Source organism: Pseudorca crassidens, chromosome 9 (assembly GCF_039906515.1).
Source record: "Pseudorca crassidens isolate mPseCra1 chromosome 9, mPseCra1.hap1, whole genome shotgun sequence".
NCBI classification, from domain to species: domain Eukaryota; kingdom Metazoa; phylum Chordata; class Mammalia; order Artiodactyla; family Delphinidae; genus Pseudorca; species Pseudorca crassidens.
Window position 1 is genome coordinate 35,905,155 of NC_090304.1, and position 23,900 is coordinate 35,929,054.

Consider the following 23,900-nt stretch of genomic DNA (forward strand, 5'->3'; position numbering starts at 1 on the left):
TCAGAGAGAGAGAGCCCAGAAAATCTAGCACCAAGGATTAAATTCTAAATCAATGCCAAGAACTGATTCTAACACCATCCCCCCAAAACTGCAGACTGATAAGCAAAGAAGGATCTTAGAGAATATTTATCTTAACCTTGAATTTGCAGACGTGGAAGATGGGACCCGGATGCCTCCTGGGACTTGCCCAGCTGGTAATGACAGCTATTGACAGCAGGACGGGGTAGCAGTGCAAGGGTCCTGATTCACAGTGGGGGGGACTTTTATCCCCCCAGATGCAAATGATGGCTCCAGAATTCTGCATTTCCATCTATTCCTAACAGCCCCTCCTTGGGAGAGGATGTCACGTAGTGGAAAGAGTCTAGGCTTTAAAGGGAGACAGACCTGGGTTCAAATCCCAGCGCTGCCACTTAAAAGCTGTGTGACCGGGACTTCCCTGTGGTCCAGTGGCTAAGACTCTGCGCTCCCAATGCAGGAGGCCCGGGTTCCATCTCTGGTCAGGGAACTAGATCCCACATGCTGCAACTAAGAGTTCTCATGCCGCAACAAAGACCCAGCGCAGCCAAATAAATAATTTTAAAAATAATAAAGTAAAATAAAGTATTCGGGAGTTTGTGAGTAGGTTATATGTAAATACTACACCATTAAAAAAAAAAAAAAGCTGTGTGACCTCCAGCAATTTACTCTACCTCGATGCACCTCAGCTTCTCTATCTATAAAATGGGAAGAAATGTCCTTACCTAGCTGGTTGCTGGGTAGATTGAATGCACTAATGCAGATGAAGTAGTTAGCAGAGTGCCTGGCACACAGAGTGTTCAACCAACTTCCCTTTCTCTTTCCATTTTCCCACCAGAGCCACTGCTTTCAAGATGTCATCACGGGACAATATCCACTCAATACATCAGCCAATCATTATCACAAAAATGAAAAGAGTTAATGTCAATTAAGAACTGATCATATGCCAGGTATTTTTTATATATATGTATTTATATATATTATATATATATATATATTCTCTCACCTAATCTTAGAACAGCTCTACAAGGTATGTACTATTATCCCCATTTTACAGATGAGGAAACTGAGGTTCCAATGGTTAAACAGCTTGTCCAGAGTTACACAACTAGAAAGTGATCAAGACGGGATTTGAACTCAGACTGGTCTGACTCTAAAGCCACCAGGCCATCCTTCCTCATGTCGCCAACAAGGCTGCTGTTCTGATCCTCCTCACCTAACACCTCTTCTCCTGCCAATCACACCTTCTAGCCTATCCTGCTAGAGACCTGTCCGGCCACTTCGATTATGGTTGAAGGTGCCCTCTCTCCATCTCTAGCTATACGTGATGGTCCTGCAGTTCGATTTTGGCTGAGCAAAGACATGGTCCCCCTTGCTAAACAATCACCACCTGGCTGGCCCTTTTTTTTTTTTCGGTATGCGGGCCTCTCACTGTTGTGGCCTCTCCCATTGCGGAGCACAGGTTCTGGACGCGCAGGCTCAGCGGCCATGGCTCAAGGGCCCAGCCACTCTGCGGCATGTGGGATCTTCCCGGACTGGGGCACGAACCTGCGTCCCCTGCATCGGCAGGCGGACTCTCAAACACTGCGCCACCAGGGAAGCCCTGGCTGGCCCTTCACTGCCACTCCAAGCTCAGTTCCAAGTCACGGAAGGCGAGGAGCCCAGGAAACCTCAGGACTCACAGGACGTTACTGTGAGGGTCATGTTAACATTTCCTCATCTTCCTGCTGCCCTAGAAAAACAATTGCTCCAGTCTCATAATACTCATTCAGAGCTAGCAGGGTCCTCAATCCCAGCTCTCATTTTACAGAGGGGGAAACAGAGGTCAGAGAGGAAAAGTACCCCCAGCTCACCCAGCAAGTGTTCTGACAGAATCATGTTAGAGCCAGCAGGTCTTAGACATCGCCCAATCCAACTGCCTTCACTTTAGAAATGAGACAACCGAAGCCTCCTGAAATAGCTAAGATAAAGAAAATCCGCTTTCCACTTATCGGCTAAATAAATAAAAGCTAAGGGCAAATCCGAAGCTCAACCAGGTTTCATTGTCCAAGCGGAGATGTCCCTACACAGAAAACACCACGGAAGGGCTGGGGGGCTAGAACCCAGGTCTCCTAACCCCCAGTCTGGCTCTCTCCCCACCTGATGTCATTTAAGGGCACCACTGGCTCAGGCGACCCCGGCCAAGCTGCCAGAATCCACCATTCAAGCCCGTGTGGAACCAGATTACATGGAGGGCACCAGAAAGAATTGTTATCAGACGGCCCTCGTGAGCTTGTCCATGAGTCCAGGGAGAAGACAGACCGCTCTCTGTAGCTGATGGGTGCCAGGTGTGGGTGCCTGGTGGGGCCTGTGAAGCATGCCTGGGAGGTGAGAGGCGGCACGGACCCTCACTCCCGTGAGGCCGGATCCTTCCAAACGGGTTGTTTGCTATTGTGACCACAGTAAACCCTGGCCTGGACGACTGGACCAAGCCGAACTCCACAACCTATGGTCTCAGAGTCCACCATCACATTCTATTCCTTGGGCCGTAAAGACATTTGGGGTTTCATGCTGAGACATGCAAATGACCCTCCAGACGATGAACTCGTATTGGTTATCATCAAAGTGGTTGGTTAACTGTTTCACGGGGTTTTTCTAAAGCAGCAGGAAGATGAGGGGAAAACACTGGGACCTTTACCACAACATCCAGCGTGTCCTGAGGGACCCTGCACACCGTGCCTGCCGTGCCTTGGAACTGAGCTTGGGGTGGGTGTCCCACCACCTCCAAAGGACCTGCCAAGCGACTATCTAGCAAGAGGGGCCAAGCACGTGCTCGACCAAACTCCCACTGGCAGGATTATCGCCCTGTCATGCTGGGGGCACGTGGGATGGGAGAGTGTTGGGAGGGGGTTGGAGAAAGGGCACGAAAGACGGAGAACGGGGTGGTCAGGAGGGAGGAGAAGGAATCCCCTTCACAACTTTGATCTTCTTGCAGCCTCCTGGGAGGAGCAGTGACTGAGCTGGCAGCCAGACCAAGAAGCAAAAAGCCGGCAGCACCAACTCTAGACTTTCGGGAGAGATTGAATCCTATCGGGGAGTGCCATCTGCTGAGTGAAGGGTCCCCAATAGGGAAGGAAGGAAACTCACCACAGAGCCCCCGCCATCCACAAGGAGCCCTGAGTACATCTGTCTCAGTTAACCCTTAAAACCTCCCGGGGAGAAAGGCATTATCCCATTTTACAGACAGCAGTGAAGTCACTTGTCCAAGGCCTCACAGCTACTCAGGGACGAGTCAGAATTCCACCCACACCTCCCGACTCTCATCCCAGTGCCCTTTGGCTGCTCTATGACACAAACAGCCCTGGGGGTCCCAGAGCTTTCTCTCAGATAAATACAAGTTCTTACTTTTCCTGAAGACTTGATTCCTTTTGCCAGGGATGCATACACAATCACCCAAGCCAGGAAGAGGCAGAAGGCCAGTGGCCACCTGATCTCGCCAGGATATTCAATCCCTGCAGAAATCTTCAGCACAAAGTACCTATGAGTTGAAAGGAGAGAGAAGGGAGGGGAGGAAGGAGGGGAAGGATGAGCTGGCGGAGGTGACAGTCTGCAGGCTTTATCTTCCTGCAGAGCCTCAGACAAAATCCCAGCATCCCCACCCTCCCCATCAGGGACCTGATCAGATCAGGTTGTGAGGGATTTGCTGATCCGGGCTCCCTCCCACAGCTGTCTGCGGTGAGACCAACTGAATTTACCCTGCTTTTAATTAATTATGGCACTAAAGGGGCTTCCCTGGTGGCGCAGTGGTTGAGAATCCACCTGCCAATGCAGGGGACACAGGTTCGAGCCCTGGTCCAGGAAAATCCCACATGCCGCAAAGCAACTAAGCCCGTGTTCCACAACTACTGAGCCTGCACTCTAGAGCTCGTGAGCCACAACTACTGAGCCCGCGTGCCACAACTACTGAAGCCCGCGCGCCTAGAGCCGCGTGCTCCGCAACAAGAGAAGCCACCGTAATGAGAAGCCTGCATACCACAGTGAAGAGTAGCCCCCACTCGCTGCAACTAGAGAAAGCCCGCGCGCAGCAACGAAGATACAACGCAGCCAAAAATAAATAAATTTAAAAAAAAATTATGGTCCCAAAGGACCTACTGTATTAGCACAGGGAACTATACTCAATATTTTGTAATAACCTATAAGGGAAAAGAATCTAAAAAAGAATATGTGTGTGTGTGTAACTGAATCACTTTGCTATATACCTGAAATTAACACCATATTATAATTCAACTATACTTCGACTTAAAAAAAATTATTTATGGCCCTGGGCAGGCTCTGAACAAGGCTATGTCAGCTCCACCATCAACTGGAGCTGCCCCAGGAGCAGTGCAACAAATCCAACAGCGTCGGGGGTCCTGGTGTAGCAGCCCCTGGAATGGGCATTATGGAGGTTGTTGTCTTTACATAAGGACACATCAGTAACAGAAACTCTAAACTGTCAAGGATGATTTTTGTGTGTTTCTGTATTGTTCTACTCTTTTGTGAGAACGTATCCCAATAGTTTTTGTACAACTTTAAATTTAAAAAATTCAGTACAGAGTCATTATGGTAAAAGAATTTAAAATGCCGCCGTGCATTTTAGTTCAGGTTGTGATGAGCGTGTCCCAGGGCTGAGGTTGGCTGAAATGTAAAAGCAGGGCTGGCGGGGCCTTACTCAGGGAACGTATTCGAAGACAGACAACCAGCCGCAAACAGAAGGGGGCTGGCGCTCATCTGTAGCGGCTGCTGGCACCTGTGTGTAAGCTGAAGGTGGCGACGCTCACATCCCTGGCTAGAGGGCGAGCAGGTAGCCTCATCCCTGGGGACAGGAAGCAGCTTCAGAGACCATGAGTCATGACGCCAGAGGGGACAATCCCCTCAACTCTGTGATAAAGTCACATTGCCTGGATGAAAGTGCTGTGCATGTAGGTGGGTGTCTTTTGTGACCTGAATCAAGGGCCAGCCAGCATCCAGACTCTACTGGACTGCAGACATGACAGCCGAGTGTCCTGACCTGCTGAGGGAAGTGAAGGGGACAGCACCCCTCCGGCCAGCTAGCCAGCGACACTGTGAGAGGCTGTTTTGCGGTTCACAAGAGCAACCCGGAGCTCTTTTAGTCTCAACTCCTGGGGCAATCTGGGCTCTAGAGTAGAGTAGAAGTCACCAAGGGTGGAACCAGCCTGGGCTACCAAACCTTAGGGACCGTACTTCTAAAGCACTGAAAAGGACCCCCAACCCTACAATGGGCAGGCCATCTAGCCAACAATTCCACGGCCCCTTGGCCATCTCAACTACTCCATGATTTAATAAGGGATGTTGGATGGGCCCCAAGAAGCTCCTGATAACATTCCCTCTTGGAAACTAAGACTGGTCCCAGAGGATTAGCAAAGCCACCAAAAGCAGATTTGCAAAACACTTCATAATACACCTGACCACATGGATTATGTGATCAGATTTCAGCCCACCACGAGGTCAGACTCCTTTCTCAGAGCTCAGGGTGAATCAAGGCCCACCCTCACTGGTCCTACGTTTTCTTCAAAGGGGATTATTTCTTCATTCAGCCTAAGTGCCCCCCTTCTGTTCTACAGGAAACATCCATGTGCCCTCTAAGTCCACAAGAGAGAAAGCTTGGAAGAACTAGTGGGAACAGTAGTAACCACTTCCTATTATCTAAGTAAAGGCCACAAACCAGGGGCCCCCTGACACATGCATTTTACGTGACCCCAGTGTTTCATCTGAATTCGTTTGCTAACATTTAAAGTGGGAGAGACACATAAAAACTCCTATTTGATTTCCAACTTCTCTTGTAAAATGGAAGCTCTGGCAGCACTGCCTACAATTCCCATAAGACAGGGGCCAGTTGGAGCTGAGCATCAGCAGCCTCCCTTCCACTGGGCAGACCTCCCCTCCTGTTGGCCACAGTCCCCACCATTCTCTATCGTCTTACCTCTACCTCCCTACCAAGCCCCCAAGTACATTTGAGTTTACAAGCCCCGACTTAAGGCTTAGCTAGAGAACATTATCTACTCTCTGTTGAACTCTGTCTCCAACTACCTCCCTTATGAAATAATTCCCTGAACATTATTAAATATTCCTGTGGTGGCTGAGGATTTCCTCAATCCCCAGTGTCTGGCAAAATGGACGAAGAAAGTAGAAAACTAAGACAGAACTGTTTAAAAAAGAAAAAAAAGGAAAGAATTAGTTCTTCTTTAAACCAAATCACTGATCATGATTTGTTTCCTGACTTTCCTGAATTTGTGTCTCTCTTCCCCTCACAAGTGCAGAAGGAAAAAAATAAAACAAGTAAAAACAAAAAACAACCTAGTCAACTGAAGGTCTGCTTAGATCGCATCGGAGGAAGGTTTTGCAATGTTTTTGGCATCAGCGTCATGAACTACAGCAGCACCAATTCTGTTCCCACCAGCATTCAGCCAACTCTCCTCTCCAGGCCCACAGGGCACAGTAACCCGCTCCCAGAAGCCAGACCAGGGAAAAAAATCTTCCTCCCTGAGCATCTGAGTATGTAGGGAGGTACAGAGGGAGGCAACCCATCCCTCTAGTCTACAAGTTGGATAGTCACTAATTCACTGGGTTTCTCTTAGAAAAGTTTTTTAAAAATCTTACTTGAAATACTCTTCACTCCCACTGACAAATGTTTTGTTGGCCTGGCTGGTGAAATTAACCATTGTCAAGTTGGGATAAGCCGTCATGCAGAAAGTTGAGTTCTTGATCTGTATTTTGGGATGGTCACTGATCACACAGGAATCTGTTTAGGAGAGGATGGAACGAAAACACAGTTAAATCTGTACAGGAAGTAGACACGTGTATCTCTCTAGCAACTTAAAAATAAAAGCCAAACATTTGCCAAATATTGGAGAGTAACTTTGCGAGGGTATTAACCGAGCAAAGCTAGACGCAGATGAACCCCCAAATTGTGTGCTATTCATCCCAGAGCCCCCAGTACCCCCCCAGCAGTGCCCGGTCCTGGCAACAATGGCTCTCATTTCTGGAGCGCTCTCTACACGCCAAGCACTTTACATGCATTATCTCACGTAAGGCTCACAACAGCCTGTGCTGTGGGTACTATTGCCTCCGTCTTTCAGATGAGGGAAAAGCCTCAGAGGTTAGGTCATTCTACCAAAATCACACAGCTAATGAGGAAGAGAATCAGGATTCAAAGCCGGGTCGTTATGACTCCACAAAAAATAAATGGCTTGCAGAAATGAATTTTAATGAGACATAAGTAAAACTTCTGAAGGGCTCTACCACAGAAGGCTCACTAATAAGCCCACCTTGAACCTACTGCCTGGCACAACGGCCGACATACGGAAGTTCCCTAAGATACGTGTGCCACGCGCTTTCTGCACACTCGCATGTGCTCGTGAGCCTGCAACAGGACTGAACACAGTGGTTCTCAACTGAGAACGAATTTGTCCACTAGGGAGCACTTGGCAATGTCGGGGGACATTTTTAGTTGTCATATTTGGGGAAAAGGGTGGTACTGGCAACTAGAGGGCAGAGGCCAGAGATGCTGCTAAACGTCCAACAATGCACAGGACAGCCCCACGACAGAGAATTATCCAGCCCAAAATGTCAATAGTGCTGAGGCTGAGAATGCCTGACCTAGGCTGGGATGGGAACAGGGAACTAATCAGGTGAGTCTTAGCATGTCAGGTACCGTGCTGGACACTTTACCAATTATTATCTTGTGGAAGCCTCAGAAGACCTGGGAGGTGCCTATGATGATCCTCATTTGAAATAGGAAGATACTGAAGTCTTCCTGACCACATTACAATGTTTCTATGATCACTTGATGGATATTTTAGATAAAGAGTCCACCGGGATTAATGCCAAAGGATATTAATTTATAAAGAGATGAAAAGTAACAATAACAACAATAACTAACACTTATATGGCACTTACTGTGTACTATTTTAAATGTCTTATATGCATTAACTAATTTGAGCCTCACATCACGCCTGCGAGGTAGGTATTGTTATTATCTGTATGTTATAGGTAAAGAAACTGGGCACAGAGAAGTGCGGTTGCTTGCCAAGGTCACACAGCAGAATCAGGAGGCAAACAGTCACTCTCTCTTTGGAGGCCATGCTCTTAACCACTTTACTGGGAAACAGAGAGCAGGGAACATAAACTCAAACACCTTCAGAAGCCAGGCTGGTGACACAAATTAGAAAGATATAAAATGGAGGGTAAAAAGGGGTGGCGAACAGAGAGTACGGTCTGCCCTCCGTATCCGCAGTTTTACATCCATGGATTCAATCAACCACGGATTGAAATTTCGATGGCGGTTGGCTGAATACTGTTTTCATTGTACTACACCATTTTATATAAGGGACGTGAACATCTGCAGATTTTGGTATCCGAAAGGGCTCCTGGATCCAATCCCATTAATACCGAGGGACGACTTACCAGCCAATCAGTGCCATGCTTTGCTAGGTGTCCTGATAAAAGATGCAGAAAATCCGAATATTTACATGAAATCTCTCCATTTTAAAACATTGGAAATAAGGCCACATTGTCTTTAAGCACTGTGGACCAAAACGAAACAAAACAAAACCAAAAAAAAAAGCACATGCAGCCTAGATCTGGTGCATGGACTCCCAATTTATGCCCTCTGTGGAACAGCAAAGTGGGTAAAACCATGGGTTCAGGAGTTCCACTAGCCCTGAGAGCTTGGATGAGTTCCTTAATCTGTCCAAGCCTCCATTTTCTGATAATAGTGTATCTAGTGTGAAGGTTGTTCCAAGAACCAAATTAAGTGAGATTGATCATGAATGGAAAATTTCATGCAATGCTTAGCACACAGCTGGATTCAGTAAAACTTGGGCGCAATGCAATCGCCATTGTTATACCTTTGCATGGGGTGAGCATCTCTAATCCTCAGCGTCACCTCTCAATCCCACTTGCCAGCCGTAAATTATCTACTACCTCCCACACATCCCCCAGAATATCTCAGAATACTGGATAAAACTGCAAAGAGTAATTAAAAGAATCCCTTCCCTCTGATGAGTCCTTTAGACCAGAATTTTTCTAAACAGCAGTACTACTGACACTTGGGACGAGAAAACTCTCTGTTGTGGGAGGCTGTCCATGCATTGCAGGGTATTAGCAACATCCCTGGCCTCTGCCCACTGGATTCCAGGAACATCCACCCACCCCACCCCACCCCAGCCCAGTTGTGACAACCAAAACTGTCTATGAACACTGTCAAATGTCTCCTGCCAAAATCTCCCAGGTTTGAGAACCACCAACCACTATTAGAGTCCTCAAAATACCTTCTTACTCAAAACTATCTTCTTTAGTCAAATAACAGAGACTTTCAGGGGGAATCTCACCTCATAATTATCAACTATTTACCGAGGAAGCATTTGTCTCCCCCAGCAGGCACCAGAATGAAGACAATTAAAGCACCATCCATAGCCCTTTTCTGTAAGTAAGCACAGAAGTTATTTCTCGCCCTCCTGCCCAAAAGTACGTCCCCTAAGACAGACGAGATCGCTAACACACGGGCAAACGCCAAATCGCTTGCTTCCAAAACTGGCACTGAGAAGCACATGGACAGCTTCCCTACAGAGCGTCTCTGGGCGTCCCTGGATCACCGCTCTCCCCTGCAGTGCAAGGTCACAGCGTCCCTGAGGCACTGCAGCAGGGCTCCCTGCAGCCTCAAGCCTCCTGCAACATCCCTTCCCACCACTGGGCGGCAGAGGCGCGCTTCCCAGCACACTGCGCCTTCAGGTCGGCCAGCAACGGAAGGAACGATGGGCCGTGTCATCGGCTAGCTCTGCGGCCCAGCAACCCTGAACAAAGAACAGCGATAAGGATCGTGCTGAATTGGAAGCTGTTCGAATGAGATTCTCCTTACGCGGGCAATTATGAATAAATGAAAGCATGTGAAAGACTGGGGAGAAAAGGAATCACTGAATTAAGGTTCTAATGAAAATTAAGCCATTCCAGAAACAGAAATGATATTTGTGCACTTCGCATTTTAAATGACCCAGCTAGCTCCCAATTTCAAAGAACCGTTGCTGGTCTTACTTGGCGGGCCATGGATTAGCCCTTCAACATTACAAATACCTGGAGGGTTGAATGCCCCTAAGGAAGACAGCCTCTCTCACAATCTACACCTGAGAAATGTGTGGCAAGCTCAGCCTCCACGGTGGATGGAGCCAGGGCTTTTGCCCATGGCCGGAGCAGGTACAGGGTCCTGGCATCTGAATGATGAGGTAGGGCTCCCAGGCAGTATGTCCCTAGCAGAGCTGAAGGGCCATGGGATAAACCCCTCCCTGCTATGAGTGAAGGTCATAATGGCGTGGGAATCTACCCCCATCTCCTGGGACAAGCTTCCTACTAACACAGGGTACGGTGGTTATGGGGTTGTAAGGGGGAGGGTGAGCCTGGAAGGTCATTTGTGGAACACCGCCCTGGGGGAGGGAGTTTTTCCATTTCCTAAACAAGCTTCTCTCAGTATGGCCACTTGGGAGGCAGCCTGGGACTGTCTGGACTCTGGTCTTGTCCAGCAGAGCAGTGGGGCTACAAAGCTATCCATGTCTCTATAAGTCAGGCCATCATCCCCTTTTCCAAGACACCCCAGGACCCCAAAGGATCAATACTTACACAAAGGATACCTGGCCCCAGTCAAGTGAGGATAACCCAGGGAAGGACAGATTGAGGGTCTCCACTAAGAGAGGGGAAAGGATTGATACCTCCATTTTCAACAAACAAACAAAAAATTTTAAAGCACTGGCTAAGAATGAAATAAGATCTGCCCAGCCTGTCCATATGTTTCCAGGGAACAGAGTGAAAAATGTCCATTGTCTCTCTCTGCTCAGAGCTTGCATCGTTTTTACGGTTTATACCAGTCGACAAGGTGCTTAGCTGTCTAATGTCTTCACTCTGCCTTTCATGTTCCCTGGGATATTGTGAGCCAGGCAAAAAATTCCACAAAACCCGGGGGGCCCTGCACCCACACGCCTGGCCCAGTCACTGTGCTCAGCTTGCTGTAAAAAACACACACACATACTATATATATGTGTGTGTATATATATATACATGTACACATACATATATATACATATATATTCTCTGACTATAAAATAAATACACATCCCTGATAGAAAATGTAGAAAAAAAAGAATGGCCCCAAGTTTACCAGTTAACATTTTGTGTATCACCTTCCTATATGTTTTCTAGCCAGCACATATTGTTAGTAAAAATGAAATTATACTATAAATTGGTATCCTGCTTTTACATTTAACAGGATATGCTGACGATTTCCCTATGTTTAATGAATATTCACCTTTAAAGACTATAGAATACTTCATCCTATGGATGCACCATGATTTATTTGAACCATGGAATTATTGAATTTTTGTTACATGTCTGTTTCCGGTGTTTTCCTAGATTGTAAATATGACTGCAATGAACAATCTCGAATAGTCCTTACCTGTGTCTCTGATTTTCCTCTAACAATAGATCCCCAGAAGTGGAATTACTAAGTCAAACTACTGTTTAAACGAGCTTTCTTTTTTTTGCGGTACGCGGGCCTCTCACTGCTGTGGCCTCTCCCGCTGCGGAGCACAGGCTCCGGACGCACAGGCTCAGTGGCCATGGCTCACGGGCCCAGCCGCTCCGCGGCATGTGGGATCTTCCCGGACTGGGGCACGAACCCGTGTCCCCTGCATCGGCAGGCAGACTCTCAACCACTGCGCCACCAGGAAAGCCCCTAAATGAGCTTTCTTTTAAACCTACAGAATCTCAGCTAAAAACATCAGTTAGGGAACAACTGGACAGATGTCACTCTGCCAGGGCTGATAGAATAGAACCTTCAGGAACCCTGGATGAGCAGAGAATCAGGGGTCATGAGACCCAAATCCTTGTGCTGGCTCTACCTTGAGACTTGTGGCCTGATACTTCCACCCTCTAAGGCTTAGAGTCCACTTTGTCACCTGTGAAATAGTGATCACGTCACCTGCCTCTTGGGACGTATAGAGCTCTTATTAGGAATAGCAGAGACATCATTTATGAAGCTGCTTTGTAGACTGAGAAGCATTTAACTTGGTCGTTAGGACCGTGGCCTTGGGAGGCAGGCAAACTTGGGGTCAAATCTAAGGTCTACCACAGAGCTCGCTTTGTAAACTTGAGCTCCAGATTTTTCACCTGTAAAATGGAAATAATAATTAAACCATACGTTGGCTTGTTGTCCATCTTTTTTTTTTTTTTTTTTTCGGTACGCGGACCTCTCACTCTTGTGGCCTCTCCCGTTGCGGAGCACAGGCTCCGGACGTGCAGGCTCAGCGGCCATGGCTCATGGGCCCAGCCATTCTGCGGCATGTGGGATCCTCCCGGACCGGGGCATGAACCCGTGTGCCCTGCAACGGCAGGTGGACTCTCAACCACTGCACCACCAGGGAAGCCCCTGTTGTCCATCTTAACATTGATAATATGAGTTAAAGGGTTTAACATGGTGCTTGGTGTGTAGTAAGTAATGCTGGCTATTATTATTAAGGTGCTGCACACATATTAGTGGATATTGTTGGCAGAGGAGAACGTGTTTCTGAACTCCTATCCCTCGCGAGGAACAGCTGTGGGACACACGTGACCCCTGAGGGAAGTGTCCAGGGAAGCTTCCTTGGAGGCTGGATCAAGACAACAGCTCTCTTTGGAAGAGGTACTCCCTTGGAAAGTAACTTCCGTCCCAGACACAATCTGGGAAAGACAGGCAGGGCACTGGGATGACCTTGAGGTTTTTCTCCACTCCAGCCCCACATCCTAGAAAATGCACTTTGCCAAAACGACATTTTTGGGAATCCATTCCAGCAGCAGATTATTGGTTGTGAATCTGAGAACAGCTACCTTAAGTGGGGTATCTGAGTGGGGTTCTCTCAGACAGCAGCTTTGCAGAGGTGACCCTGAGTTGGTAGGGACTCCAGGGCAAAGAAGGTGGGCACTCCATTCCAAACATGGTTAAGGGCAGCTTAATTAAGGGATGTGGGCAAACACCAACCTGGTGGTTCTCACCCTTGGGGGCAGCTGGGGAACTGTAAAAATAGATTCCTAGGCTCCATCCCCAGAGAGTCCAACTTAGCTGGTCTGGGCTGGACCCTAAGTGATGTCTTGATTTGCTAGTTCCCCAGGTGATTCTCCTGTGTAGCAGCTTGGGCTGAGAACCACTGCGCTAAGTTAAGAATCCGTCCACGTGGAGATTGTAAAGATGAGGGCACTGAGGCCCAGAGAGTCTAGAGGCGCTTACTCTTGGTCATTCCACTGGGCCGCACACCTGGGAACCCCACAAATCCCCATCCTCCCATTCTTGAGCACTCAGGTGCACTGGGCTTGAATTTGATGGGCGCATGTTTCCAGTTTCAGCTTTCCTGCAGTCTCGTTCAAAGCCTCTCAAGGTGGAGGCTGGACGTGTTGTGTGCATACATGCACATGTGTGGAAAAATACTCCAGTGTGCATTACTGCCTTTAGGAATGTGCATCTCTCTGGGGTGTGGGAGGGATGGGTCATCTTTCTCTCTTACACACTCAAAGCATTTAAGTAACTTCCTACTTCTGCAGTGTGCAGGCTGTCAGGGCAAAAGTGCTGGTTTGGGGGACCAACACTAAAAGCCAATCATACAGAGACCACAAGATTCTGACTTCAGCCAGATCCAGCTTAAAGGGAATAACAGCTCCGCCGGGGAGAGAAGAAACTCCTTGCTTATTGGTGCCCATTAAAATGATGAGCCCCTGCAAAGGCAAGTGATACTAGCACCTTCTATTTGTATGTTTTTCCAACTACGATCATATCCTCCGTTTCTTTTCTCCTTACAGAGGTAAGTAGGATGAAGAATGTTGTTAGTAGTTCTATTTTTCAAATGAGGAAAACTGAGATCCAGAGAGAAGTTACCTGACACAAACACATGTACCATCAGGGGCAAAACGTCTTACAGATCAGAAGCCTTGCCAGCCACTCTGCACTGTTCCTCCTCACCGTCACGCCCTTGCCCTTGACCCAACAAGCTGACAGTTCCCCCAAGTCCTCAAGTCCCAGTGGATTTCAGGCCCGAACCAGCCTTCCCCCAGGCACACGCCTTGCCTCCCTGGGCAGCCTTCCCCTCTTCTAGGTTAGGTCTTCTATCACAGGTCCTCAGTTCAAGTGTCTCTTCTCATGTTTACCTCATGCACTGGGCAGCATTTTGTGAAGTGTGGACCCAGGATCACAAGCATCGCTCCCCTAGATGCTAGACCCCATTGCTTTACAAGTTGTACCGTGCATGTGAGTCACCTGGGGACCTGACCCCAGCCAAATCTAGTAAATCAGACTATTTGGTGGACTTGTAATTCTACATTTTAAACAAACACTCCAGCTATTCATGAGCAAACAAAAATTTGATTACCCCTCCTCTAGGCCACGAGTTCCTTAAATATTAGAATTAAGTACATTTGATGTTGGTTTTAATCTCTGTGCCCCCAGCACCTAGCATAAAACCTGGCAAACATAATACGTGCTCAATTCGTCTTCGTTGAATGAATGAATAGTTCACCTAGTGTAGGTATATCCAAACTTACCTAATAAAAGTTTGGTTTTATCTTTGCATTCTGGCGTGTTCCAAGGGTTGTTGCAGGAGCCCCAGGGCAGCACAGACACAAAGGAGGCAAACAGGTAGAAAAGTGTGTAGCAAATAATCACGTTGTAGTATATGGCTATTAGGACGGAGATGATCAGCATTGCGATGCCGCAGCCTGTGGAAGCAAAAGTTCCGGGGATTCATTCCCTCCAAATCCTGCGGAATCCTTACAGTTGGGCACAGGGTGGGGACCTAGGTCTTGGCTCTCTCTTACAGATGGATACGCTAATAGTGGAATAGACTCTGTGTCTACCAGGAACACTGAGGCACTCTGCCAGGAACGGAACGATGCCAGAGGTGATCTTGGCCATTCTCCAGAGGGCCCCAGTGGTGAAACCAATCAAACAGAGAAGGAAGGAGCAGGTTCTCCTGATCACAGAAGCAGGTCTCCCTCCCCGGGGCCACGTGGTGCCACGGAGGGCAGGGGAGGGCTGAGGGAGCTGGAAGGCAGGGGGGACTCACCTTGTAGGGCTGGGATGGCCTTCCACACAGACACCGGCCCCTGGCTGGCGAACTGGCCCAGAGACACCTCTAGGAAGAAGATGGGCAACCCTGCCAGAGCCAGCATCATCAGGTAAGGGATGAGGAAAGCACCTTGGAAAGAGAGAGTGCGAGGTGAGAGCCCAGGGAGGCCCAGGCCAGCTGGCTCCACCTTCCCCCGCAAGGAGGAAGCTCCCTTGCCTTCTCTAGGAAGCTTTCGATATTCCAGCTCAACCACAGGTACCCAGGACATTTAAGAGCCCTCCTCTGAAATGTACAAGGGTACCCTGCAAACACATTCTTTTTTTCAGTTCCCCATTGGATGGGTTGCTAGGGGTTGCATACTGGGTGAGTTTTCTTTTCTCTTCTTTCTCTTTTTATTCTAGTACCTCAATGTCTCCAAATTAAGCTCTTCTAATGTTCAACAAATTCACATCTTTGATTCACTACTGGAGTCAGATTTGGTGAAATCTCATTGGCACCTCAGCCCTCCAAAACCTTAAAATCTTCTAAGCTAGGACTCCAGGAGCCCTCAACTTGTCACCTGCATACCTTCTGCCAACCAGGGTTGGACCCGCTCTGCCAGACGGGTGGCAGGGACATCCCTTTCCCCACTGCCTCAGCCATCACACACGTCTCAACTTCCTTCTCCACATTAGAAGTCCCTTCCATCCTTCAAGGTCAACTCAAATGCTTCCTCCTTCAGGAAGCCTCCTTTCTCTATCCTCCCACAGTACCTCTCCCCCGGCGCTAAGCACTTGACACTATTTATGTGGGTGTCTCATCTAGACCGAGGGCCCCTGATGTTGATCCTTCCCGTCTATTCCCCAGAACGCCCAGTCTAGGGCACCAGTAGCTGGCAGGCCTCCGCAGACCTCCTGAGGGTTCTCTGGGGTTCTTTATCCTCAAGGATTCTTTGAGGTTGTTCGGTAGAGGCTTGGGGAATAGCCATGATCTTTGGACAAGGGAGTGCTGCTGCAGAGTCAGAACCAATTCAGACTCGAGATGCCAGAGTCCAGAACACTGGGCTCCACTGAAGGAAAGCTGATCTTTCTGTAGTCTCTTCCTCCTGCTGGAAGGGCCTTTCCTGTCGGGGCAAAACCAGGGCTCTTGCTTTAAACCAGGGCTCTTGCTTTATCCTCTCCTGAATGGGTTTTCGAGAAAGATGTAGATTGCGCAATCTTTCTCTTTTGCTGCTGGGAGGGAGGAAGCGAGCTCTCCACCCGCGCCGCGAAAGGGCCCGGAGCCGCAGTGCGGAAGAGGTTGCCTACCCTCCCAGCGTCCGGCTCCCTGCGCAGCCCAACACTTTGCAGATTGCAGATCGCAGATCCCGGGCGAGCAAAGCACGGACCCTTTTGACTTGTCCAGCAAGGAGAGCAGCAGGGCTGCAAAGTTGCCGCGCTCCCTGGACTGGAACTCCCTTCCCACCCTCAACCTGAGTGCCCGCCCCCTTTCCTGGTACTGTAAAGCTTAACACGGCACCCTGGTCTGGGGACTCCCTGCAGAGAACCAAGGGGTAACACGGCTGGGGCGCCCGTATGTGTGTGGCCAGCATGCGTTCTTCTGTTTCCGGGGCACCCCTGATTGCGAACGCTCTGCGCTCCTCGTAAATACTTGTCAACGTGTCCTAATTTGGAATTAGGGGGAGGGTATTAACATATTTTTCCGTTTTCATCATCACGTGGGGCTGCATCTGTCCCTTGTCCCTGTGCCTGGAGCACACCGAGAGACCAAAATCAAAAAACAAAACCAACCAAACAAACAAACAAACAAACTTAAGCTGCCTAACCCGATGGAGTGAGGGGCGCAGCTCTGGTCTCCTTGGTCCAGTTGAGAAGCTGTGAAAGGGAATCCTGGGTGCAAATTCCTATTCCTAGAGGGGGTTTGACTTGTCACTTTAGCCCCGCCTTGCAAAGGAGACCGTGAATGTGCCGGGTCCCTCCTCGGTGGGCAGGGGAGAGGATCCTAGAGGCCTAACTGGCGTCCTCCCCATTGTAGAAACGGTTTTCCTTCCACCCAGTGAGGACAAATGAAATGGAAACCGTTTTTGCAAAACGATGTTTGCTAAAGTCAGAATATGCCCTGCTTGTGCCCATGAGGATGTGTGTGGGGGGGTGCTTCTAATAGATTTTCAACAGCACAACGCCCAGCCCCTCTGTTCTCCCCACTCCTGGTTCGCCTTTATCCTGCGTTCTGCACGACCCAAGCGCCCATTCCCAAAGTCTCCTATGTAGGCTCGGATTTCCAGGTTATGATCTTAAAGCCTCCTTAATTCAGTGTCCAGGATCGCACAGCTCCTGGCTCTAAAGTTGCTTAAGTGCGGGGAGTGTGGCGGGTACCGAAATACCTGTGGGCTAAATTAGGATTTGAACTTCCCTGCACCAAGGCTCAGCTGGATCAGGGCCCAGCCCCCCAAGCTGGACCAGTGAGGAAGCGTGGGGACCCATCTCTTCTCTGAGCTCCATCTCCAGACAAAAGCCTCCCGGATCTAGTGCCAACCTCTTTCAATAGCTCCTGCCCTCCGGCTTCACACGGATGCCCACAGGGGACGAACTGGAGTGTGAAGAGGCTGCTCTGAGCCTCCCCTCTCAGCCTCGGTCCCCGTCCCAGGGCTCTGTGTCACCCCCCAACCCACAAGTGCCCGCCCCGCCACGCCGCAGGCGGAAAGAGCGGAAAAGCCATACCTCCCCCGTTCTGGAAGGCCAGGTAGGGAAACCTCCAGACATTGCCCAGCCCTACTGCATACCCCACCATGGACAGGATGAAGTCCAGTTTGCTGGACCAGTTCCCTCGGGCCTTATTCTCATCCCCTTGCTCGTCCTCCTGGGGGCGGAAAAGCACATGGTCGGATACCAGCCCCGGGGAAGGTCTGCAAGCAGGCCCCATTCCGCCCCTCCCCCACTGCTGAGGATCCTTCCCAGCAAGCAGGCCCCCACTTTTCAACCGAGGATGCATCGGCAAGCAGGACCCCAATTCTGAAGAGAGGATGCATCTACAAGCAGGGCCCTGACCCTTCAACCCTGCAGAGAGTCTGTCAGCAGGAGGCTCCCAATTCTGATCAGAAGAGCCATCTTAAATAGACTCCTGAACCCCTCTCTCCCTGCAGTCAAATCACACCAGCAAGCAGCTTTCCCCAAACCTTGAACTGTAGGTGGATTGCAAGCAGGTCCCTCCATCCCCAACCCACGACCGAGAGTTCATTTGGCAAGCAGGCCCCCAATATCATGCCTAGAGTCCCCAGCAAGCAGGTCCCTAACCAGCCCCTCCTCCCAAAATTCCTCACACCCCTTACTCAGCCCTTTCTTTTTTTGGACCCCATGCTAAGGCCAGAAGGAGAGCTGCAATGCCTGAAGCCAGCCAGAGCCCCTGCCTCACTTTCTCTAAAGCCTACGGGCAGGACCTGCCTGGTCAGCTCACTGAAGGGGGCACCTTTCAGCAGTGGGGCAAGGGAGGTGGGAAGGAGAGAGACGCGGGGGTGAAACAACAGGAAGAATGGAGAAACAGACATGCAAAGAGACAGGACATTGAAAACCTTGAGGTCTGGTCTAAACTTTATCGTCCCAGCTGGATAACCCCAGGCAAGCCACTGGCCCTTGCTGAGCTTCTGTGTCCCCATCTGTAAACTGAGGGGCTCAGAATCACTGTCCCCTGAGGCACCCCCCAGCTCCCGCAGTCTCTGGATCTTTGGAGCTCACCTCTCCAAGCTCACACTAAGATGCTTTCTTGGGGCAGTCCCTGGTTCTGGAATGCCTCACTGGAAAGCAGAAAAAACTGGAGGTGAAGCCACCTCAAATAAACTCGGGAAATGTTCAGGACACCTGGACACCACACAAAGCTGCCAGGGACCCAAGCCACCGCACAGCTTCCACCTCCTCAGTCACCCTCCACCTCATTCTAGCAACCTGGCATGTCCACACTGTTCCACAGGCCATGGAGGGTAAAGAAGCACCTGCCAAAATGGGAAGGAAGTCTTGGGGAGAGAGGAGGAGGGTCGAGGTGGGTGGCAGAAAGGCGAGAATCGGAAAGATGGGCAGAGCTGAAAATAGGCAAAGGCAGGGCTTGATCTATACTGAACATCTTTAATAACCCCACTACACTCCTCCCACACACAGACCACCTCCAGCCACCACCACCCCACTTCAATTCTTCCGGGGCTACGAAGGGTGGGGATTCCAGCCCTTTTGCCGCAGTGCGGAGGTTAAGCAAGGCATGCGGAACAAATTTCCTGCCTCTACCTGAGGTCACACTCTTGGGCACATGCTGTCACTTGCTGTTAATGCACACAGTCAAACGCTCCAGAGGTGAACCCCAAAAGCAAGGGCGAGCAGGAAAGCCTAAGTTTATGTCCATTTCTAGTTATTGTAACAGCTGAGCTCTTGCTGTGTGGGCATGTGTGTGTGTGTGTGTGTGTGTACAAACACTAGAGTAACTAAGAAGGGCTATACATACCCTAGATCTCACACAGGCAGATGTTCTGGTTCAAGAGTCCACCACTGGCTACACACGCTTAGCCCTTGAGCCCAGGGGAGGAGAGGAGATAGCAGTAGAGGCAGGCAATGGGAAAGGAAGAGCTAAAGTATGTGAAAGGGGATGGAGGAAAGAAATCAGGGAAGGAGGGAGAGAAACTGGAGGGAGATGGAAGAAGACAAAAGTCCATATGGGAGGGGGGCCACCAGGAATAGCTGCCTCATCCCTAACTCAGGACTGGGATTTGCTTTGTGGGCTTTTCATGCTTCTGGTTGAGCGTAAAGGATCAAATGCACAGGTGAATCCAGGTTTTGGGGGCCTGAGGCTCATACAATTGAGAGAGGTACTCTAAGAAAATATATATACAAAATTAGGTACCAGGTTTTGGAAAATATAGGCTCTGAGGCTTAAACTTCAGTACTGGCCTCATGTAAGCCACCTCTCATCAAATGAGCTCTCATGTGATAAATGTAATTCGCAGTGCAAAGCCTACAGGACTTAAGTGATTATTCCCCCAGGTTTTTCTCTGTATTTTCTTCTCCTTTTTTAAATTAAGAATTGTTTTGGAAAAAAACGAAGACCCAGTCATTAGCAAGAGGGGGTTCTGTCTGCAGAAAGGGGCAAGAATCTAAATGCCTCAACTGCTTAATGAGTCTGCACCTGGATTTCCGCTACCACTGAGGCTGGGAGGGGGCAGGTAGCGGCAGGTCCTGAGGTCGCAGTTCCTCTGGCAGCTTCGCTGCAGCCCTCGCGCCCTGAACTAGTGACCCCAGCGCAGTGCGAGTTTCCGAAGCCCCAAAGCTGCCTCCCGCATCCATCACCTGGCTCTGCCGTCCGGTCTCCCCAACAGCACACGTGCACCCGCTTCGGCCTGGCTCGCCTCTCGCGCGGCTGGAGAGCAGAAGGCGGCGCGGCTCGAGCGCGACCTGCTTACCTGGGCGGTAGAGGTGGCCACGCTGCCCGGGAGCACGGACGTGATTCCATCCGTGCCCAGCACCACGGTGCTCTGGCTCATATTCACCCAGCCTACGGCCGGGGTATTGTTCCGCTCCAGGGTGCCCTTGCCCACGCTCACGTTCGCATCCCCCTCCGGGCCGTGCAGGGCCGGAATCTTACAATGCAGCGCGTTGCCGGGCCCGGCGCCCCCTGAAGGAGGGGCGGCCTGCGCGCCGTGCGCCTCGCTCAAGTCCCGCAGAGCCGCCGAGGCCGCCGGCGCCCGCGGGCTACCGAGTTTGCAAGCCCCTACTCCCGGCCACTCGGCCTCGCAGGCTCGCGCGTCGGGGAAATGGAAAGTTTGGGAGCCGGTGGAAGAGGACCTTGGCACACGCGACGGCGGCGCGGCGGCGGCCGCGGTAAGCCCCTGCTCCGGGCTCGTCCTGGGTGCGCACGAGCCATCGTGGTGGCCCAGCGCCACCGCCGCCTCCAGGCTGTTGGCTGGTTGTTTATTCATTTCCTTGGGAGCACCACAATCCTGCAAACATAATGTGAAGTTCGTGCAAAAAAAAAAAAAAAAAAAAAAAAAAAAAGTCACGGCAGCTTTAAAAATACCTGTATCTACCTATAGAGATGTTCACAACTCAGGTCCAGACATAATATCTAGGGAACAAATTGGAATCTGGATTGTTTTTTTCCTTCTCCAAGAAAAACTGTAATCATTATTTCTCAGTCTGTCCGTCTTGTGGATAACTGGATGACATAAAGAAACTAATATTCTCCTCCCTGATAGAAGGTGAACTAAGAAAAGAGGCAGAAATGTTTTTTGGAGGGGGGAGAAGCGGAGCGCGGAAATCACCCTACAGCCATGAGGTCCCTGCCCTCTTTGGATTTCACATCACGACTGTAGAGTGCCCACGTTCCCATCACCATTGTAGAAAGATTCTTTAATTTTCCGCCCCATTTCCTTTGTCATTCAACAATGCACATTGCTTTTTTTTTTTTTTTTAAATAAGCGATAAACAAGCTGCGGCCACAAAAGCTGATGCCCGGGCACCTGCGAGTGTTTGAGGCCAAATTGCTTGTGCGAATCCCAGTGCTCCAAAGCCCACCCCCGCCCGCCAGGTAGCAAAAGCAAGAATAAGGATAACGACCAAAATAACAGCAACAACAACCCCACAAGAACAGTAATAAACCAGATTTCAAACACAAGGTAGTAACTGGAGTTATCTTACACAACCTACATTCATTTCTAGATTCCCAGATATGTAAAAGAACCTGAGAAGTTTTTTGATCCACTCCCCACGAATAACTATTCACACGAGTTTAATATCCATGCCCCTCCACTGGCTTGGGAACCAAAACTCACGACTAGTTTTCATTTGCTTTCTCCCAATTGAGGTTCAAATGAAAATAACTGTCAGCGGTGTTTTTTCCATCCACTTTCTCCCCTCATGTTATCTTTCCGGGCTTTGTAAATATTCGTTCCAATAATTACTATTATACTTTAAGAATAATCCTATTACCTTCACCTCAACCACACACCTCTCGTCTAACCTTCTTTCACAAACGCACAGATCAGAACTCTTTAATCTGCACCAAATCTAAGTATCTCAGTTCTAGTCAGCATTCTTATCTCAATAGCCTCTAGGACCCACAGAGGCTCTCTTCAGTACCGGCACCTGGCTTTTCAGCACCAAGGACAGTTCCCAGAATAGCGGGGTTGGGAGACACCTCCAGCCTCTCAGCTCCACAGCCTCGGAAACCTCTTTCCGACCCCAGGTGATGCTCACAAGTACAATGTGCGCTCCCTTCGCCTTCCAGAATGCACAGAACATTTCAAAAAGAAATATCCAAAACGAATCTGCCCTTCCTACCCTCGCAGCCCCCTCTCCTCTTAAAAGAACAAAAGCAAACACTCACCATGTCTGAAACAGGCAATAATAGATTGAAGGCAGAGAGTGAAACCAGCTATTGACAAGACTGGGTTCGGCTCCAGCAAGAGAGGCGCTTTCTATATCTCCTTGGGAAAGGCCAGGTTTGCGTCAGTGCAAAGCAAGGTGCCCTTCGTTTGACATTTTCTTGATAAGACAAGTTTGATAAATCATTACCTCCTTGGATTCGAGTTTTAAAGGGACAACAGCCGAGAGTACGCTGGCCAGTTGTCACTCGGTCGGGAGGGGGCTGCGTGTTTGGCGTGACTCATGTGGGTCTGATTACTAAACCGAAGCAGGCGGGAGGGAATGATAGAAGTTTGCCTCCTCCTAATTAAGGGAAACATGAGAGGGACACGTCCCACTGCACCCAAGCTGAGGCGCAGCCGCCAGAGGAGCACTTTGGGCTGCTGAGGTGGGCTCAGAGGAAGGAGTTAAATCACTGTCATGTTTCCCTCTTTCTTTCGGCTAGATCCCGTTGCCACCTCTCCAAACCTGCAGGCAGCGGATTCCGCAATATTACTATAAAGAGATGGAGGGTCTCACGAAGCGACACAGTTCTGCAATGGCTGTACGCACGGTTCCTGCATTTATAAGGCTGTACCAACCTTGCGTGTGGGACTTCAGATTCCCACAGCCCAACCTCCCAGCCAACCAGTGTTGGAGAGATCCTACGTTTTCGCTTAAAAATTGAGGTCTAGTGTTTGCATTTCTATTTTATCTCCATTAACACAATTAAGAGAAATCCCTGAGTAAAATTAGCACTATTCTCATTGTATGTTTTAAGCTCCTCTGAAAATATTATAAGTAAAAAGGAAATTATTTCCAACACTGACCTGGTTCTTAGGTCACTTTCAAAGTCAAAGGAAACCCATTCTTTCTTCCTAGCCCTCTCAGTAAAAATTCACCAGAGCCAGGAATGATTTGGACGCACAAGGTGTTACAGACCCTCCAAATCACCATCTGCTGCAACCAGGCGGTAGGGCTGGCCCTCCGAGATGCCACCAGAGGACGTTCTACTGCTCTTTGGCTGGGGTGGAGGTGGCCGTGGCGATAGAAAGATGGACTTTCCTGCTGGTACAAAGCAATGGCTATAATCATTAGAAAGGGAAAACACCTTTACATAGGTGTAGTTTGGAGACTAATAGGGGATTCGTATCAAAACGCTTCCCTTCTCTCCTTTCTGGCCGGGCTCCTTCAGGCAACTCCAGGCCTCGGAAATGGGGAGCTACGGAAAGCACTTTGTCCCTTCCCTGCTGCCCGCAGCCTTGCCAACTGCCTCGGGGTCGGCTCCGTCACACTCGACTGGGCCGTCCCCACGCGGCGGGAGGACAATGCTGCGGCGGCAGCAGGCGAGGCTGCGGCGGCAGATTGCGGTGGGCGCCCAGAGCACTACTGCCGGGCCCCTCCCTCCACTTCCGAG

General features: G+C 49.7%; 1 protein-coding gene across 1 annotated transcript in view; it reads right to left on the reverse strand.

Annotated features, from left to right (window-relative positions):
* The window catches only part of SLC6A5 (solute carrier family 6 member 5), a 54,872-nt gene extending 32,163 nt beyond the window's left edge, over positions 1–22,709 (reverse strand). The window contains exons 1-7 of the mRNA XM_067749620.1: positions 22,467–22,709; positions 20,545–21,081; positions 17,828–17,966; positions 15,126–15,257; positions 14,605–14,778; positions 6,655–6,796; positions 3,400–3,532 (exon numbers count right to left, since the gene is read on the reverse strand). Coding sequence (XP_067605721.1) covers positions 3,400–3,532; positions 6,655–6,796; positions 14,605–14,778; positions 15,126–15,257; positions 17,828–17,966; positions 20,545–21,081; positions 22,467–22,469 — 1,260 coding nt within the window. The 5' untranslated portion in view covers positions 22,470–22,709. The remainder of the gene's footprint in view (positions 1–3,399; positions 3,533–6,654; positions 6,797–14,604; positions 14,779–15,125; positions 15,258–17,827; positions 17,967–20,544; positions 21,082–22,466) is intronic.
* Between the last annotated feature and the right edge of the window lie 1,191 nt (positions 22,710–23,900).